Source organism: Gymnoscopelus microlampas, assembly GCF_963454915.1.
Source record: "Gymnoscopelus microlampas genome assembly, chromosome: 6".
Classification (NCBI taxonomy): Eukaryota; Metazoa; Chordata; class Actinopteri; order Myctophiformes; family Myctophidae; genus Gymnoscopelus; species Gymnoscopelus microlampas.
The window spans coordinates 37243244-37264789 of NC_139943.1; the positions used below are offsets into that span (position 1 = coordinate 37243244).

At 40.3% G+C, this 21546-nt stretch overlaps 1 protein-coding gene across 1 annotated transcript in view; it reads left to right on the forward strand.

Annotated features, from left to right (window-relative positions):
• The first annotated feature begins 1253 nt into the window (after nt 1-1253).
• The window catches only part of LOC311047594 (inositol 1,4,5-trisphosphate-gated calcium channel ITPR2-like), a 93771-nt gene continuing 73478 nt past the window's right edge, over nt 1254-21546 (forward strand). Inside the window, exons 1-6 of the mRNA XM_084060356.1 lie at nt 1254-1993; nt 7712-7922; nt 18120-18190; nt 18829-18944; nt 19040-19132; nt 21092-21250. Coding sequence (XP_083916482.1) covers nt 7831-7922; nt 18120-18190; nt 18829-18944; nt 19040-19132; nt 21092-21250 — 531 coding nt within the window. The 5' untranslated portion in view covers nt 1254-1993; nt 7712-7830. The remainder of the gene's footprint in view (nt 1994-7711; nt 7923-18119; nt 18191-18828; nt 18945-19039; nt 19133-21091; nt 21251-21546) is intronic.

Sequence of the window (21546 nt, forward strand, 5' to 3'; positions counted from 1 at the left end):
ACTGATCTTTTCCAACGTAGGAAGGAGCATGTATTGACCTTTTAGTCTCTATAAACATACTCTCATTAATCTTCCTAATAAAAAACAAACAACTGTGTATATAGGTCACCTAATGGAGCCGGCCTGGTACATTGGCCCCCGTACGGTGCTGATGAACAGTACCTGTCCATTGGGCTGGAACAGGTACCTGCTCAGCACCTGAAGAAGGACCGCTACACCTTCCTGACTCAAACTGTTCCTGAGAAGATTCACCAGAGTCAAGAGAATGTAGAGCATAGTGAATTGTAGGATGGACATCACTCCTCTCTCCATTCCACTCGCCTATAAAATGACTTGCAGGTTACAATCAACTGCAAGTACAGCCACATAAGAATAAGAAAAGGCTGGAAGGGAAAATCCCAGTAATTGAATGTTGTCGCAAATATTTCAGTTAATAACCATGATTAAAACAGGTGGTCGCTAAGGTAAATCAGTGGTTGCTATGGTCTAATAGGTTGTTGCTAGGGTAAAACAGGGTTTAGAGCTTAACACAGGTGGTTACTGGGTAAAAAGGTGGTTGCTAAGGACTAATAGGCAGTTGCTAGGGTCTAATATGCAGTTGCTATTGTAAAACAGGCGGTTGCTAGGGTAAAACAGTGGTCTAATATGCAGTTGCTATTGTAAAACAGGCGGTTGCTAGGGTAAAACAGTGGTTGCAATGGTCTAATGGTAATCTTTCACCACTTGTATTGTGTGTGCAAAGTTGCACAACTTTTTGAGTATGTTTAGGCCTTCAAAATGTGACTTACTTAGAATAATAATTCATTGCATTTCAATAGGGCTTTGCACTGGTGCAGTGCTCTGGCCTTAATGAAAAGCCCTATATAGTTATACCAATAGAATCAGAATATACGTGCTGACATGCACTTGCTTAAGTTGCATGCAGGCACACGCAAACACACTCCAAACATAGGACATAAATGAACATAAAACACAACAGATTTCCGCACGTGTTTAAAAAAAAATCTTGGTTTGTTGAATACATTTTTAAAACTGAGAATGTGACAATATGAGTATTTCACTGAATGTAGAGCACTGTATTAAATTTTTGTTATACCCACTGGAGGACAGATTTTGAACACACAAATATCCTGAGTTAAGACTACTGTAAATGTGCCTTCTCCAAATGATAGGACACAGAGCTTTGACAAGAGTACATAAACAAAACAAATCTGATGATGAACTATACTGTATTACATAATGTTGACTTCGTCATGATCATCATCATCACCAGCGTCAACAATAATTTCCTCCATCTGATCTTGAAAAGAAGGCCGATGCACACCTCAAAGGTTAATGACAGGTCACAGGTGCGTAGAACAAAAAGGAAGGTCCAAATGTTCACAAAGAGACCTTTGATGTTAGATATAATATAAAAGAAAAACGTCCTGCACACTGTCTGGAACTTGCAAAAACTTTATTCAGTTGACGTTTTGGTCATACACCTTTTACTAGGACAAACATCAGTTCCAATGGGACCTTTTTTCTTTGATAACTACCATTTATATCAAAGATCCCTTTGTGCTCCTCATCTGATCTGAAACAATTGATGCTGAAATTGCTGGATGATTTCATTAATGTTAATATCCAGCTAGTAAAATAAACAGTACATCTGAGGAGATATATATTGACTATTCAGGATCATCATTGTTTATCACTGCAGTTATCTCCCTGTAAAGAAATGTGAATAAACTGAATCTTCTGCTAATAAAAATAATTGGATGTTTGACCATTGTAGCTACAGTATATGGTCTCACATAGCTACTTAAAAAAAAAAAGAAAGCGTAATGTGATTAACTGTTACCTACATTTTAATAGATGTCTCTGCATATACAGAGCTGGATAAATGTTTTATCTCATCAGGATGCTTTACCACACCAGTTGAAAGAGAAGAAGAGGAGGCCCAGCAGGACAAAATCTAGGGACAGATCCTCCTGAACATCTGAAGCTGCAGGTCAGATCTGGACAGCTTATTTGTGTGTGTGAGAGAATATAGTCCACATTGTGTTTTGTTGACCTCACTTTCTACCCCAACACTGGGGCAGAAATGTCTCAATAAGAGTATAGGGAGACCACCTCCAATCACTGCAGATGTGTTATCTCTGCTGTCCGGCAGGAACCAGCTAACTCCAAAATGTTCATTTTTCAGAAAAAAAGAAAAGAAAAAAAGGTTTTGTTCATCATTGATAAGAACAGCTGAATGGACCTCCAAGCTCACAATGAGGTTGGAGGTCAAAAGGGGGTGGAGCCTGGAGTCAGCAAAACCAACTAACTGCACCCCCCTTTGATGGAGTTAACTGGTTTAGCAGAAAGTTTGAGGATCCAATGTTAGCTGGTTTTGTCAGAAGCACTTTTTAATACTTTTCATTGGTTCAATATTTTTTTTACCAACACACAGACGTAAAGGGTGTTCAATAGCACTGATTTATGGAAAAAAAACGCAAAAGCGGAAAAATTGGTTCCTGCCGGACAGCAACGTTATATTGTATTACCACAATACTGTACCATGCAGACGTTTTATTATTATATGTCCCGGACCTCAGCTTTAAAGTATTTTGGCACTAGATGGCGGTATAGGTCAGAGATTGGAAGATTGTACAGCAAATGATGACACTGCAGTTGAACTGCATGTCATAGTGCTTCCTCCAATGGCGTCTAGTGTTCTTACATGTATAATTACATAATGTTGTCGTTGTCATGATCATCACCAGCATCAACAATAACCTCCTCCTCATAAGACTTATGCAGGAGTTTGGGCCAGCCCTCTCTGTTTTAAAGTTTTCCCATTAATCATATAGAAGCAGACAGCCATTTGCATGATCTGTCCCTGTATCTTCTTGTGCCTCCTTTCAGATAGCATCTGGTGTCTGCACAAGGTATTACAAATGGGGTTAATCATAATCATTATCTTTAACATCATTAGTGTTATCATCATAATAAACATCTTTACAGAGGCGGCAGTGGCTCAGGGGTAGAGTGGCCGGGTAGAGTGAACTGGAAAACCGCAAGGTTCCCAGTTCGATCCCGGGCTGGGGCGCTCCCCTAGAGTTAGTGTCGAAGTGTCCTTGAGCAAGACACTGAACCCCTAATTGCTCCCGATGAGCAGGTTGGTGCCTTGCATGGTTTCCTCCGCCATCGGTATACTGTATGAATGTGTGTGTGTGTGAATGGGTTAATGGCACGATCGATCAATGTAAAGCGCTTTGGATAAAAACTCTATATAAATACACCATTTACCATTTAGCACTTGGTACCCACAGAAACATCAAGTGATCATAAGTCTAACCAGGGGTTCTCAAGCCTTTACTCTCTCTTGAAAATTGTCTGTTACGGTATAATGTGTTATTCCTTACTCTGTCTTGAAAAAGGCCCTAGGCCAAAACAAAAACGTTTTAGTCCACACTCAGATTGGATGTGGAATAAAGAGATACAGCTCATTTTATGTTACGTAGCATTCTTAGAGACTTGTCTAAGCACATTTCAGTCAGCACTTGGGTTGAACTTGGTCAGACAGACAGTCTGAAGAGATTTCCAGTGGCCAGGGACATCCACGTTACATCCTTTAATGATGCTCCAGTCATTTGCATGGTGGACCAGTTGGTGCACCTGCTTCAACAATAGAAACAAGGTGCTAGGAATGCATTTACTTTTTCCATACATATACTGTACTGTAAGGAAATTATGTTTTTCCTACCTTGTGTTGGAAAAGTCATGCCCAAGCATAATTTTACACTGTCATATTTAATGATCACTAGTCTTGAAATGAGATTTATGTTTCCAAAAGCCTAAAAGAGACAAAGGCAAAGACACATAAACTAACGTTTATGCTGATGAAGATACTTACAGTAGGTGTTCGAAACATTGATCTTGTGTAGTGAGAGCCAGTGTAACAGTGTTGAGGCGGCTATTATCTTTGACTTGATTACTTTATCACAGCACTGTATTGGCTATTCAGCTATCTGTCTGTCTGTCTGTCTCTTCCTATTAATTTGTAGGCCTAGATTAAATATGAAAGAGCATTTTGGCTTTTCAAATTGCTTTGTTGGCCCTCAGCTCATTAAGTGCTTTAAAAAAAAGTGTGTATTATCTGCAGTCAGAAACAAATATGCAATTGAATATACCCAGGGACGTGCTGGGCCCCTAATTCAGCCTGGGAATCTCAGATAGAGAGGCCCGGATTTTTTGCAGTTTAACCTGTAACCTGTGCACACATAGGATCCAACCAGAGCTTGAGCACCTGCTTGTTTGCTTTCACAGGAGCAATTGCCCTTCTCTTATTTAAATATCGGTCTTGCTGAACCACAGTTGCTCTCCACCCTGCTCTCATTAAATACAACTAGACCATACCCGGTCGGCGCAGCGCATCCGTGGGGGGATATGCGCACATGATCTGGCAACCCGGGAGGCAGTTCGTCCCATAGCTGGGCAGCCCCGTAACCATGGCGACAGTGTTTGACACAAAAACGCTAATAAGAAGCTAAGATTTGATGAAATTGAAAAACGGGCTTCACAGTTGCGTTCAGATGGTAATGGTCAATGGCTGTGTGCAAAATCAGAGCAATTGGTCCAGCCAGTGAGGAGAACCGGGTATCTTCACTCACGTACTCACCACCACTACAGAGGTTACTAGAATTATAGTATGACTAGACCATACCCGGTCGGCGCAGCGCATCCGTAGGGGGATATGCGCACATGATCTGGCAACCCGGGAGGCAGTTCGTCCCATAGCTGGGCAGCCGCAGCTATGGGACGACATTCTTTGACACAAAAACGCTAATAAGAAGCTGAGATTTGATTAAATTGAAAAACGGGCTTCACAGTTGTGTTCAGATGGTAATGGTCAATGGCTGTGTGCAAAATCAGAGCAATTGGTCCAGCCACTGAGGAGAACCGGGTATCTTCACTCACGTACCACTTCACTCACGTACCACTACAGAGGTTACTAGAATTATAGTAGGATAGTATGATGATGATGATGTCGGTTAGGTCGCTGTTTGAAAATGCTGAAAATGTTTTAGTTGAGCATGGCAGTCTCCAAGTATAAAAGGTACGAAAATAGCAAATTAAGTTGTCAGCACTCGCTATGCAACACTTTTAAAAACACGCAGCAGAAGAAGGAAATGTAAACGTTTCTCAGACATGTGGGTGTTAAGTGTGGTTTACATTTAGACTATGCAAGTAACACTCAAAAGTGTGAACTTGCTACAGTAGGTTCTGTTGACGGGCTTTTTATTAGGGCTTATCTATGAATCGTTATCGTTCATATCTGTAATTATATGAAGTATGTACACTTTTGCTAGACTGGTTTAACTTATGTTGCCTAAATTGCTACTGTCCTTCACACCAACATGGTCTCACAGGGTTGGGGGTATAGTTGGGTAGGTTTGTGCGCCTGGATGACGTATTTCCGCTTTTATGTAGATGGGTCTTCAACGTTTTTCAGGTCAAGGACCCCCTAGCTGATAGAGAGATGAAGAAGGACCCCATACTGTGTATTGTTATTTTTTAGAATGCTTTACATTCTGTCATACAGAAACGTGAATGGCGTGTGCATTGTGGCCTTGCATAGAACTTTAAAATTCTGTTCAGCTCACAACCCAGACATCGTCATTGAAATGGTCAGCCAGCTCTGTGCAGTTTTGGAGAAGTAAAAACTCCTGACTAGACACATAGTACTGTACTTCAACATGTGTGAGACACACTGTTCCGTGTGAACCTCAAAATGGTGAAGTAGAGCAGGGTGTTCTTCACAGCTTCTTCACAGCTTTCATGACATCTGACAATTCAGCACTAATGTCTTGGCAACGAGTGACTCCATACATGGGCAACTGGCGGCCCAGGGGCCACATGCGGCCCTCACCTTCACTGTAGCTCCTCGCACAACATTGAAGACACAGGTCGGGTTCTTTATAAACGGGCATTTATTGCTTCAGGCATTCTCCTCATCCCTCAGCCGTGAGAACTATGTTCACACAAAAATAATAAACAATCAATACATTGCACGGTAAATAACATGGATCAAAGCATACAAACGAAAATACAATGACATGTAGAAATGTGCATCGCGCACGTTAAGAGTGTCCATCAAACACAACGGCAACATCAAAGCTAAATCTAAAATAGAATACCTCGTTGGCCGCTTGTTGTGGAAAAGAGGTTCTTTGTTCTTGAGTTGCTTAAAGTTCTTAGAAAGTCCTTTTGACCGTCTGTCCTTGGTTTCAGACGTCTTTAGTAACTTTAGCAGCGCGATATCACATACACTGCAAGTTTTTACAGAGCTTAGTCCACAGGTTTGTTTGCACCACCTGTCAGTAATGACATGCAATCATGCGTCAATCAGTAATGGTCCGGTGAGTGCTACTGACAGACAGGGAACTTTTGTTCCGCCCCAGAACTTTTAATCACATTATGTTTTTACATTTTAACCTTACATGAAATCAATTATGACCCAAATATTTATTGATATCATGAAATTATAATGAATTATGCTTTATGAACTTAATGACCATTCATTTTCTGTATTTTAGCAATTTTAGTATTTTTATAGTTTGCATTTTAATAGCAGCACTTACTTTCAAAAATAGCACAAAAAAAATCTGAATTCCAATTAAAAAATATCAGATCTACAAGCTCAAAACGTGTCGCACTGCGACACATTTTGAGCTTGTAGATCTGCTATTTTTGCTACGTTTGTGTGACATAGAAGGCCCGACAGTATATGCAATGTGGCCGTCTGGAGTGAGTGTTGAAATATAGTGGCCCTCTCCATGATCAAAGTTGTTAACCTGTACCAGTTTAACATGTAACCTGTGTAGCATACAGTTTAACATGTAACCTGTGTAGCTTACAGTTTAACACGTAACCTGTGTAGCATGCAGTTTAACACGTAACCTGTGTAGCAGGCAGTTTAACATGTAACCTGTGTAGCATGCAGTTTAACATGTAACCTGTGTAGCATGCAGTTTAACATTTAACCTGTGTAGCATGCAGTTTAACCTGTAACCTGTGTACAGGGACGTGCTGGGCCCCTAATTCAGCCTGGGAATCTCAGATAGAGAGGCCCGGATTTTTTTAAACCGCCGGCCGGTTCTTAATTTCGGCCGTTTTTTTTTAACGGCCGGCCTTGTCGGCCTGAAATGGAGAGGCCTTTCTGGAATTGTCCCAAATTTCCCAGTGGCCAGCACGTCCCTGAATATACCCTTCAAATGGCATACACAAATTCAGTCAACAAGCATGCACAGCTCTCCCTCCCACCCACACACACACACACACACACACACACACACACACACACACACACACACACACCCGCAAACAAAGCCTGCAAAACATTACATGATCTACACAAGTAACCAATGGTTAATAGTTAACCCTATCATTGTTTTATTAAATTAGTTTCATAATGTAGGTGGTAAGGTATAAGTATAACCAACAATGGCAGTCCCTATACAAAAACATAATGTCATTGAAAGGAATTAACCCTGACAGCACTAGTCCCTTCCCTCAAAGTAGATGTGAGGAGCAATATGACACAGGAAGAAGTTGACTAAGTGTAAAACACATCTCTTTTTTGAAACGCCATCAGTTTTGTTGCTTAGATTTCATTTTTTCTTAACCGATCTGCAATAAAAGAAGGATGTCGTTGTCTGTGTGCTTACACTGTTTTTCACAGTTGGAGGCAGAGTGAATCTTAAGATATTTGCCAAGACGGATACACTGTAACGTGTGGATTACTTCATCAAAGAACCGCCAGTCTTTCAAATGGGAAACGATTACTGAACTTTCAGAGAAATGTCAGACCACAGATCCAGTTTCCTTCACATTGGAGACATTGTGTCTCTTTACGCGGAAGGCTCGGTTCATGGCTTCATCAGTACTTTGGGGTATGTTCCTCGTCCTGTCTTAAGTGCTATCTGGGAAGTTTATTTGAATTGAATGGTTTCGTATACATTGTCCTTAACACCATAACTTAACCATTTAAACCCCATTAAGTGTTTAAGTTTCACGTTGTTGAGCGTAGTCCCGCAGGGCTCTATACTAGTGTATTTTCTGTTTTCACTCGTGACACGTTGTGAGCTTAAGTTGTCGATCTGCTTTTTTCTGCTAAAGTTTTCCAGAATACAGATGTTGGCGTTTAAGTGAGGACATCTGCATAACATTTGACATAATATTCAAAGACTTAGATTTTAAAACTGTAAATTCTAGCATACGTTTTATGAGGTGCATAATGTGCAGCTGCTATTATGATTGGTTTGTTCTTTCTTATATATTATCATGTACTCTCATTCACTGATCACAGAAGGAATGTTGCAGCAGATAATCCAAATTAATTTCCAAAACGCTGACCAACTTCATGTATCATATAAGATGGCAACGTTTTAAGCTGTAAAACTCTAAACCTTGTTAAATTAATTTGTGATCACTGCCTTAATCAGATTATTAACATTTCTGTAAAGAATATTACAGTTTAAATTGGATTAATCATACAGGTAACATCTGTCTCACAAAATCAGAAACCAGTGTGCAAGAAACCAGTGACCATATGACTACATATTGTTCCCCATCCTTACCTTTGTTTGGTGTTGATTGGGAATTGGTACAAAGGACTAATTTCTCACACTGTCCACACGCAGCAATACAATTATGCTTTGTGTGAGGCATGTCTATATTGCATTATAATCAAATTACAACACTATATACAGTGATTATAGTACTCATAAATATTCATAATGCTTTAAAACAATCATAACATTTTAAAGAATTGTATAATGACTTATATGGTCGTAATACTTAATAATTGTTGGTCACTCACAGACTTTACAATAAATCTCTAAAAGAGAATACCAACGCTGATGCAGGATTGGCGCTGAAACGCGTTCGTTGTTCTGTCTGCTCTGCAGTATACCATGCCAACTTATATATATAAATAAAAAGTGCCTAAAGGACAGTTCCGTGAGTGCTGGTATTCTCTTTTAGAGATTTATTGTAAAGTAACTTTTCCAGACCGTGCACCTGGTAAGAAAGCTCAGTAATGTTGAAATGAGTTGGAGTTGTTTGTTACCCTTGATGTAAAGACACTCACAGACTTTGTCTTTGGCCAGGATCAGAGTATATACAATATAATTTAACAAGACATTATAAACACTGTTCTAATGCATTATAGTGTGATTATAAGTAGCCTTTGGGAACCAAATTGCTCCCGAGCCCAGCCTACCTCCTGTTTCTGTAGTGTGAGGCAGCTTGATGTACAAGTACACCTCCTGGACATATCACACTACCTGTAATATGTGACAGGGACTTACACTTACCCCCAATCCAACCCTTGATGCTGAGTGCCAAGCAGGGTTCCATTTCTTTTTGAATAGTCTTTGATATGACGCGGCCGAGTGTCAAGGTCTTAAATGCACTTGCCCTTTGATCATGGTCTACTTGCCATGTTCACTTGCCCAAAATTATACATGGTATTGGTAAAATTTGAATTATGTTTAATTTAAAAAAAAAAAAAAGATACATTAGCACACTTATTATAGTTTAACTGTTTTTATATTGCTGTTGAGGGTGTTTGTGTTTCCTTACTCAGCCTATTTCAGTTGAAGAAGATGAAACTGACTTCACAGCTTCAAAAAGTTTTAGTTATTGGTTCCTCAACTCAACTTTGTAGCAGCAACTGTATAAAGAAATAAAACAATTGCAGCAATAATAAACAAGGACAACTAATTGTAAGAAGAGAATACAATGGTATATACATTGGTCATAGCCCAGAGTATAATTTAACAAACTAATAATGGTGGATTACTCTACCTACATTTCCTTTGAATTATTAAAAAATATTAAAACTGTTCTCACTAATGTTTCACCAGTTAAGTGTCCCATCCAAGCAGTTCAGCTACACTTACACATCGTAACTTTATTGTTTGTTTTTAATGGAACGTTAGCATTGATTCACATGTTGTTGGATTAGCCACATATGTTATGTGCTCTACCTTGTGTAATCTACAAGAAAAACTTTGACGCATTTGCTGAGGCTCTTTGCACTTGTCATCTTTAGCAAGCTACAGTAACACCCGCAAACTATAACGCTGTTACATCTATTTTCAAGTGGAGCAAAGGCAGGGCGGGATCTACCATATGGGCACTTTGGGCACGTGCCCAGGGGCCTCTGGGCATCAGGCGGCCCAAAAAAAAAAAGTTTTTATTTTTTTGTTTTTTTTTCCAAAAAAAAAAAAATCCCAGTTATTTTGCAGTTATCTAATACGAATGAAATAAATAAATGATGTCAAACTAAATAAGAGTGGACCCCCCCCCCCCCAAGTCCATTTTAGAATAATAAAAATAAATGTTAAAATTATTAAAAATACTTATTTAATAGAACTAGAACCGACTTATGCATCGTAAGTAATTAATAATGAAGAATTAACATCAAAATAGCTAGATTAGAGAAAAAAAAGAAAAAGTAACCTAAAAAAATTCCTCGCACGCGCGTTTCGCGCACGAGGGGGGGGGGCATTGCAGTTCCAGTGCACAGGGGCCCTGAGAGGTGTTAATCCAGCCCTGAGCAAAGGAGATGAGTCAAGTGATTAAAGAGTGCAACACTGTGAATGAGAGGCGGGGCTACTGTATGTGTGTGTGTGTGTGTGTGTGTGTGTGTGTGTGTGTGTGTGTGTGTGTGTGTGTGTGTGTGTTAGGGTCTGGATATTTGAAACCATTTCAGTACTGGCATTCTCTTCTTGTTTCTGCCTAGTGGAAAATGCAAGAAAACAATCTGCATCTTCTCATAGACCACACACACACACACACACACACACACACACACACACACACACACACACACACACACTGTTGCCCACATGTACTGTAGCAGGCTAGCAGTCCCACCTCTCACTCACAGTGTTGTACTCAGCTCTTCTCATATTGTGCCACAGCGTTATAGTTTGCGGCTGTTACTGTAGCTTGCTAAAGATGATAAGTGCGAAGAGCCTCAGCAAAGCTTTTGAGTGACAAATATGAAGCGAAATATGTACTTCCTCTTTCCATCTCTTCCTAGCATGATTTGGCTTAACTTTTGTTCAGAACAGCCAAAAATGTGCGAATTAGAACTAATAGGTATGTCTGATATATCATTACAGGAAATAAAGTATTGCATAGTTGTCTTGAGGCATGATGATGATATACTGATTGTTGAGGCAAAACGGAATCGGACACTTCACGTTAGGATAGAAGTTTAATACATGAGAACAAGGAGAAGTACATTAAACATAGGGTGGTGGTGTACGTAGTTCTCTGGGAAAGTAGGGAGAGAGAGCCTAGTTATCTACTGTATATACAAAGGTAAGAGAGTCCAACTGCTTGCGTCACGGGACAAAGCTGTACCCTAAACCAGGGGTCTTCAACGTTTTTCTGGCCAAGGACCCCTTAGCTGAGAGACAGATGAAGCAGGGACCCCCACTACATATATTGTATACAACTGTGTTGCAGATTAAACCTTTTCATAGATTTCATAGATAGTTTTATAGACTTGTTTGACAGCACTATCATAGTGTTGGCTTGATGTTAATGTGTATTTTCATACATTTAACCACTTAAACCGTCAATACTATTAAGTTGACTTTAACTCTTTTTTCTCGCTTCACCAAACCTCTTAGCCAAAAATAGCCGATCTACGAGCTTGTAGATCGGCTATTTTTGGCTAAAGTTCTCCTCAGAATAGGGATGCTGGGGTTCAAGTGGTTAATGTAAAAAAAAAAAGTCCTATCAGAAATATTTGGCGGCCCCCCTGTAGTAACTCTGAGGACGCCCTAGGGATCCCAGGACCCCCTGTTGAACACCCCTGCCCTAAACAACAGATACCAGGCCTGTGCCATGGAGTCTTGACTCTATGATATTCAGATGGTCAGAACATATAAGGCAAACAATATAACAACATACGGTATAATTGTACCACAATTCCTCCTCACTAACCGATTTTTTTAGCAGGCCTATCATCATCGTCATCATCGTGATCATACTCTTGGTTCAAAATGGTACACCAAATGTGCTACATTTGTTATGTTAGCAGGCTTTCCTTGTTCATTTGTATTTCCATACAGCACTCGTGCTGTTTTGTGGGTGTTCTGAACACAAATTAAGCCATATATCATGTTAGGGAGAGATGGAACGGGGAAGCACAATCATATCACTTTTGTCCGGAGCGCCTTATATTTGTCACTCAAAAGCATTTGCAGAGGGTCTGTACACTTGTCATCTTTAACAAGTTAACACCCGCAAACTATAACACTGTGACACACAGCTAATTTGTGAAGTAAACAGGACAAGTGAAGTGAGGAGAGCTGAGTACAGCACTGTAAGTGAGAGACAGGGCTGTTGGGCAACGGTGTGACAACACTAAAACCTTTTTGTTGAGCAATGCTAACTGAAAAAGAAGTGGACCTTCTTTTACCCTCAACTACTACACCACCGCTCTGTAATCCGAAACACGCTATATCTCTGCACAGCTAAACCGACGTAGTTAGACACGTATCTTCATAGCAATGCCTGTCTGTCATGCCTGTCTGAGATTCATTTGAATCTCCAATCCACTGGTCAGAGCAATATTGTCCAAAAATGTTATGGTATTTGTGTATGGTATACAATCAGCAGTAATAACTGTAAGGCAATAATGAAGGTCTTTGTCAACTCAAAAAGTGATCTCAGATATTGTCACTTCTTATACCAATATTCAGTCAGGCTCACAGATGTTGCAGAACTGATGCTTTTGAATAGTTCCAGATGGCATAGTGTATTAATTTGTGATCACTGCCTTAATCAGATTATTAACATTTCTGTAAAGAATATTACAGTTTAAATTGGATTAATCATACAGGTAACATCTGTCTCACAAAATCAGAAACCAGTGTGCAAGAAACCAGTGACCATATGACTACATATTGTTCCCCATCCTTACCTTTGTTTGTTAAACTGCAGGTTGAACTACTTCCAGTAGTTTGGTGTTGATTGGGAATTGGTACAAAGGACTAATTTCTCACACTGTCCACACGCAGCAATACAATTATGCTTTGTGTGAGGCATGTCTATATTGCATTATAATCAAATTACAACACTATATACAGTGATTATAGTACTCATAAATATTCATAATGCTTTAAAACAATCATAACATTTTAAAGAATTGTATAATGACTTATATTGTCGTAATACTTAATAATTGCTGGTCACTCACAGACTTTACAATAAATCTCTAAAAGAGAATACCAACGCTGATGCAGGATTGGCGCTGAAACGCGTTCGTTGTTCTGTCTGCTCTGCAGTATACCATGCCAACTTATATATATAAATAAAAAGTGCCTAAAGGACAGTTCCGTGAGTGCTGGTATTCTCTTTTAGAGATTTATTGTAAAGTAACTTTTCCAGACCGTGCACCTGGTAAGAAAGCTCAGTAATGTTGAAATGAGTTGGAGTTGTTTGTTACCCTTGATGTAAAGACACTCACAGACTTTGTCTTTGGCCAGGATCAGAGTATATACAATATAATTTAACAAGACATTATAAACACTGTTCTAATGCATTATAGTGTGATTATAAGTAGCCTTTGGGAACCAAATTGCTCCCGAGCCCAACCTACCTCCTGTTTCTGTAGTGTGAGGCAGCTTGATGTACAAGTACACCTCCTGGACATATCACACTACCTGTAATATGTGACAGGGACTTACACTTACCCCCAATCCAACCCTTGATGCTGAGTGCCAAGCAGGGTTCCATTTCTTTTTGAATAGTCTTTGATATGACTCGGCCGAGTGTCAAGGTCTTAAATGCACTTGCCCTTTGATCATGGTCTACTTGCCATGTTCACTTGCCCAAAATTATACATGGTATTGGTAAAATTTGAATTATGTTTAATTAAAAAAAAAAAAAAAGATACATTAGCACACTTATTATAGTTTAACTGTTTTTATATTGCTGTTGAGGGTGTTTGTGTTTCCTTACTCAGCCTATTTCAGTTGAAGAAGATGAAACTGACTTCACATCTTCAAAAAGTTTTAGTTATTGGTTCCTCAACTCAACTTTGTAGCAGCAACTGTATAAAGAAATAAAACAATTGCAGCAATAATAAACAAGGACAACTAATTGTAAGAAGAGAATAAAATGGTATATACATTGGTCATAGCCCAGAGTACAATTTAACAAACTAATAATGGTGGATTACTCTACCTACATTTCCTTTGAATTATTAAAAAATATTAAAACTGTTCTCACTAATGTTTCACCAGTTAAGTGTCCCATCCAAGCAGTTCAGCTACACTTACACATCGTAACTTTATTGTTTGTTTTTAATGGAACGTTAGCATTGATTCACATGTTGTTGGATTAGCCACATATGTTATGTGCTCTACCTTGTGTAATCTACAAGAAAAACTTTGACGCATTTGCTGAGGCTCTTTGCACTTGTCATCTTTAGCAAGCTACAGTAACACCCGCAAACTATAACGCTGTTACATCTATTTTCAATTGGAGCAAAGGAGATGAGTCAAGTGATTAAAGAGTGCAACACTGTGAATGAGAGGCGGGGCTACTGTATATGTGTGTGTGTGTGTGTGTGTGTGTGTGTGTGTGTGTGTGTGTGTGTGTGTGTGTGTGTGTGTGTGTGTGTGTGTGTGTGTGTGTGTGTGTGTGTGTGTGTGTGTGTGTGTGTGTGTGTGTGTGTGTGTTAGGGTCTGGATATTTGAAACCATTTCAGTACTGGCATTCTCTTCTTGTTTCTGCCTAGTGGAAAATGCAAGAAAACAATCTGCATCTTCTCATAGACCACACACACACACACACACACACACACACACACACACACACACACACACACACACACACACACACACACACACACACACACACACACACACACACACACACACACACTGTTGCCCACATGTACTGTAGCAGGCTAGCAGTCCCACCTCTCACTCACAGTGTTGTACTCAGCTCTTCTCATATTGTGCCACAGCGTTATAGTTTGCGGCTGTTACTGTAGCTTGCTAAAGATGATAAGTGCGAAGAGCCTCAGCAAAGCTTTTGAGTGACAAATATGAAGCGAAATATGTACTTCCTCTTTCCATCTCTTCCTAGCATGATTTGGCTTAACTTTTGTTCAGAACAGCCAAAAATGTGCGAATTAGAACTAATAGGTATATGTCTGATATATCATTACAGGAAATAAAGTATTGCATAGTTGTCTTGAGGCATGATGATGATATACTGATTGTTGAGGCAAAACGGAATCGGACACTTCACGTTAGGATAGAAGTTTAATACATGAGAACAAGGAGAAGTACATTAAACATAGGGTGGTGGTGTACGTAGTTCTCTGGGAAAGTAGGGAGAGAGAGCCTAGTTATCTACTGTATATACAAAGGTAAGAGAGTCCAACTGCTTGCGTCACGGGACAAAGCTGTACCCTAAACCAGGGGTCTTCAACGTTTTTCTGGCCAAGGACCCCTTAGCTGAGAGACAGATGAAGCAGGGACCCCCACTACATATATTGTATACAACTGTGTTGCAGATTAAACCTTTTCATAGATTTCATAGATAGTTTTATAGACTTGTTTGACAGCACTATCATAGTGTTGGCTTGATGTTAATGTGTATTTTCATACATTTAACCACTTAAACCGTCAATACTATTAAGTTGACTTTAACTCTTTTTTTCTCGCTTCACCAAACCTCTTAGCCAAAAATAGCCGATCTACGAGCTTGTAGATCGGCTATTTTTGGCTAAAGTTCTCCTCAGAATAGGGATGCTGGGGTTCAAGTGGTTAATGTAAAAAAAAAAAGTCCTATCAGAAAGATTTGGCGGCCCCCCTGTAGTAACTCTGAGGACGCCCTAGGGATCCCAGGACCCCCTGTTGAACACCCCTGCCCTAAACAACAGATACCAGGCCTGTGCCATGGAGTCTTGACTCTATGATATTCAGATGGTCAGAACATATAAGGCAAACAATATAACAACATACGGTATAATTGTACCACAATTCCTTCTCACTGCCCGATTTTTTTAGCAGGCCTATCATCATCGTCATCATCGTGGTCATACTCTTGGTTCAAAATGGTACACCAAATGTGCTACATTTGTTATGTTAGCAGGCTTTCCTTGTTCATTTGTATTTCCATACAGCACTCGTGCTGTTTTGTGGGTGTTCTGAACACAAATTAAGCCATATATCATGTTAGGGAGAGATGGAACGGGGAAGCACAATCATATCACTTTTGTCCGGAGCGCCTTATATTTGTCACTCAAAAGCATTTGCAGAGGGTCTGTACACTTGTCATCTTTAACAAGTTAACACCCGCAAACTATAACACTGTGACACACAGCTAATTTGTGAAGTAAACAGGACAAGTGAAGTGAGGAGAGCTGGGGCTGAAGTGAGGAGAGCTGGGGCTGTTGGGCAACGGTGTGACAACACTAAAACCTTTTTGTTGAGCAATGCTAACTGAAAAAGAAGTGGACCTTCTTTTACCCTCAACTACTACACCACCGCTCTGTAATCCGAAACACGCTATATCTCTGCACAGCTAAACCGACGTAGTTAGACACGTATCTTCATAGCAATGCCTGTCTGTCATGCCTGTCTGAGATTCATTTGAATCTCCAATCCACTGTTCAGAGCAATATTGTCCAAAAATGTTATGGTATTTGTGTATGGTATACAATCAGCAGTAATAACTGTAAGGCAATAATGAAGGTCTTTGTCAACTCAAAAAGTGATCTCAGATATTGTCACTTCTTATACCAATATTCAGTCAGGCTCACAGATGTTGCAGAACTGATGCTTTTGAATAGTTCCAGATGGCATAGTGTAAACTGATGTGGCTTTGTAGATAAATGCACCCTGTGTCAAATGGAGCTGATGATAAAGTGGCATACATTCTCTTACAGTATAATTATCCTTCTAGCACTTAAAAGGATATTTCACTTTCAAAACTAATTTGGGTCATTTTATCGTCTACTCAGGCTTTTGGGAGCACCCCGGACAGTTTTTAAGTATTTAGACATTTGATATTCATTTTATCAGACACGCCCCCTTCCTATACAAACCCATTGTAACTTCAAACTAAATTTTAACCATGTCCTTCTAATACGTGAAATTACTGGTTTCATTTATTTTAATTTTTTTTTGTGGAAAAAAAGTTACATACAATAAAAAACTTAAATAAATGAAAAAGTAATCGAAAAAACACGGCCCCTCGCGTATTAGGAGGGCAGGATGAGTCACCAGAACCAAGGACGGGTGTTTTGGATGGATCTAACATGTTAAAAATTGAGTTTGAAGTTATAATGGGTTTGTATTGGAAGGCGGCGTGTCTGATAAAATGAATATCAAATATCTAAATACTGAATCAAGCAACTTAAAAACTGTCTGGGGGGCTCACAAAAGCCTGAGTAGACAATAAAATGTCCCAATTTGTTTTTAAAGTGAAATATCCCTTTAACTCTTTAGTGCTAATGTATAAAGTAAAGTGTGCTAGTGATAAAGTGTGCAAATTGATCCATAAAGGTCCAAGACGTGTGTCTGGAAAATAAGACGTTTTTTAACTTGATGACAGCGGATCCAACGTCTTATCAAATACACCTAAAAGCCACATGCTTTCCTGACATTAGGCTGCTGCTGTGCCCATGCCCAGCAATTTGCCTAAAGGTCTGTGGGAACTTTCATGTTCTGATACAAAACACTCACTCTCAGTGCTTTCCAACACTAGTGAATGAGATTTCAAGATCAACTCACAGTATATGCACATACTGTAGGTCAACAGAATTTCAACATAACGTACGCACACCAAGTACTGACATAAGTAGAAGTATTTTCATTTAAATGTTACTCTGCTCACGGTGCGTGGTAGCTCAGCCAGTTAGTGCATCAACCAATGCAGTAAGCACCTTCCGAGTTGTGAGGACTCACAAGAAGTCTGAGTTTGAATCCAATCCCCGTCATGTCTTCCCTCCCTCTGCCCTAGGTTTCCTGGCTCTCTACACTCTCTTAATACATCATACAAATGCCAAAAAGATAAAAAAAAACATATTTTTCTCTCCCTAGGCTTGTTGATGACCGGTGTGTTGTGCACCCCGACAAAGGGGACCTGGCCACTCCACCCAAGAAGTTCAGAGGTGAGAGTGACAATGGCAGTTAAGCCTAATTCATACAACTAGGCCAGTTCCCGTCAGTGGAGCCAATGGGTTGGGTTGGCCAGTCAGCTAAGTCGGTGCCCAACCCCACAAACACACAGAGATTTGCTGCGTCCTCCACATACCCACTGGCAATCAGACACAGATATCCGTAGTTTTTCAGTTCCCGGAAACAGTTAGTGCGTCTGAATTGCCACTCTGCACTGCACTGGTCATCCGGGACACACATGCCAAGTTTGAGGTCAATCAGTCGGACGGTATCCACATATTGCCCAGGACGCACACACACACACACACACACACACACACACACACACACACACACACACACACACACACACACACACACACACACAGATTCCGTGAATGTATAGATAGATGCCACACGATTTTAGCTTCAAAATCTGTTATTTTTGGCGAGCGACTATATCTTGCTACAAAGTATATATTAGGCAATACTGGTATCTGGTTCCACAATCCACAGACACTCATTTGGATAATCCCAGAGTTGATTTAACCACACTGTAGGTTTGGAATGGTTTTAATGTGTCTAACCAGCTTCTCCACAAACATACCATATTTGTGAATAAAGACATCTGAAGTGACTCTTATCTCCTTAGACTGCCTCTTCAAGGTGTGTCCCAAGAATGCATACTCAGCCCAGAAGCAGTTCTGGAAAGCAAAACAGGGCAACCAAGGGAGAGGGGAGAGAACACAGCTGTTCAAGAAGTTACAGGTAGAATCCGTCGCATAGCTGATGACCTTACACCACTTGGTATGCATTCTTTAATTCATACCAGTGTCTCACAATGTTTTTAATGTATCACCCAGCATGCAGCAATACAGGAGCAGAAGCAGAACGAGTCAGAGAACAATAAGCTCCTGGGAGAAGTTGTCAAATACAGTGAGAGTCAAGTCATCCAGGTACAACAGTACTCCGTTGCTATTAGATTTTCTTGCCTCCAGAGCATTGCTCATGTTTTCATGCCACGGTTGCAGTGCTGTCCTTCAGTACCTGAGGTTGGTGTGCAGCTTTACAGACTGAATGAATAGCACGCATATGAAGCCCATGTCTTTAATGCATTATAAACGGCTTATAACACTGTTAAAGTACTCATATGTACTTATAATACTTTATAACATCATAACGCATTATAAAGCAATTTATAATTACATATAAGGTCAAGTATCATCTATCTATTATTTCACAAAACCTAGATGTGTATGTACCATATGTCTGTGTGTCCAGGGCATAACGTTGGCTCCGTCCGTCCGTCCGACCGTACGTACAGCCTCAAACTTTGCAATTGTGTCCCTGACGCGTCGTCCACTTCCCATCGCAGATCCACCTTACAGCCACCTCACAGTGTGAGAGAGAGTATTGTGTGAAAGTAGGGCAAAGTCGCTTATGATTTTCAGACATGGCAACGCTGTGGTGAAAAGTAAGGCAAATGTGCGTACAGTATAATCAGAGGACATGGCAACGCTGAGTATCCTGTGCTCCCCTCTGTCCGCGGACCCCCTTGGAGTCTTGGGACACCCGCGAAACATCGTGGAGCCCTTCGGACCCCTGCGAAACATAGCGGACCCCTTGGGGGCTCCCTGGAGACATACAGACACGGCGAAGGAAAACGGAAAACTGTAAAGCCACAGCCACGCATGCAAGCCGCACTGAGGCGCTCCAACACAAACACTCTGACGCTCCCCTAAATCCACTCCAGGGTTTGAAAATACCCACTTCACAAACGGGTGACGTGCATCACCGTTCCAATGACCAAAACTCCACTTTGGGATTTCGCAAAGACCCACAAAAGCGTTCAGTAGTCCGTGTGTGTGTGTGTGTGTGTGTGTGTGTGTGTGTGTGTGTGTGTGTGTGTGTGTGTGTGTGTGTGTGTGTGTGTGTGAGAATGGAGCACAGCGTACAGGGGGAAGCGCGCTCGCGCAAACACTGAGCACGGTGAAAGATGACAAACTGCTTGGCACGCATGGGCAGATATGCCAATTGTATTATAGGATATGACCCGGGGGTGTTACTGTACAGTACACAGCTGTAAATCTCATTAAAACAACACAACATGTGTCTACATGTACTTGGAATGAATGACATTACTTTACTTAAAGCACACAATGGCCACTTAAAATGATTTATGATCACACTTTAATGCATTATACAAGTATCATAATGTAATGCAGCTATTGGAATTATAATACATTATGGTCCTTGCAAAAATGTTCCATGAGAGTGTTCAGCAATTATGAAGTATTATGATACTTGACCTTATGTAATTATACATTGCTTTACATATAATGTGTTATGATTATTGCTTATGCTGTAAGTATAATTGTACAGACGTGATTAAAACGTTACAGTCGCAGTTGGGTGCGTGACACAGTACCTAGCCAGCTTCATCCATCTCTCCCTGACCTTTTCTGTGACCCGCGAAAGGCCCCTGTAGAGGCGTTTCTGATGTTTTCTCATAAGGTGCTCTTCGTAGCATTCTTGTGTAGACGCCATTCAGGGCCTTTTCATGCTGCACTGTGAGCATTCACAAATATAATCAATAAGTGCCAGAGAAGGTAGAGAGATGGCACCCAGGCTGGGATATGTTGGAGAATACGTTATGTTAAAGGACTGTGCTTGCCACTGCTAAAGTCACTCATACAACTTTAGTACACAAGGTATTTGAGTTAAGAAGTTGCTTTCAGATTATACAATTGTAACAAACTTAGTCTATTTATCAATATAGATCAACTTTGAATTTTCTCTAAAAAAAACACCTGCACACAGTAACTAATCATAACCATGATAGAGTCTTTTTCAGGTGAACAGACTCTATCTACACTCTTGCTAGTACTAAAATGGCCCAACTGCTTTTGTTTCAGCTTCTGCACATAAAGAGCAACAAGTACTTGACTGTGAACAAGCGTCTTCCTGCCTTGCTGGAGAAGAATGCGATGCAGGTGTCTCTGGAACAGGATGGGAATGAGGGATCCTGGTTCTACATTCTGCCCTTCTGGAAGCTCCGTAGTGAAGGAGATAACGTAAGATAACATACAATCTAAACTCAGGCATTTAGCAGACCCTCTTACCCAGAGAAATTTACAAAATGCAAAATCGCAGTAAATGGCATGAACCCTATCAACAAAGATAAATGGTCATGTAAATAGCGTGCAAAACAATGAAGTGCTACAAAGAAGCCTAAAGTTGCTTCATGCAACACTTTTCATCGTGTACCTAATATACCTGTGTTATGTTTAGCATTTGGTTTGTAGGCGATATTTTGGTTTGACATCATTTACATTTATGTTTTTTCTACTTGTGTGCTGTAGTGCTGTGC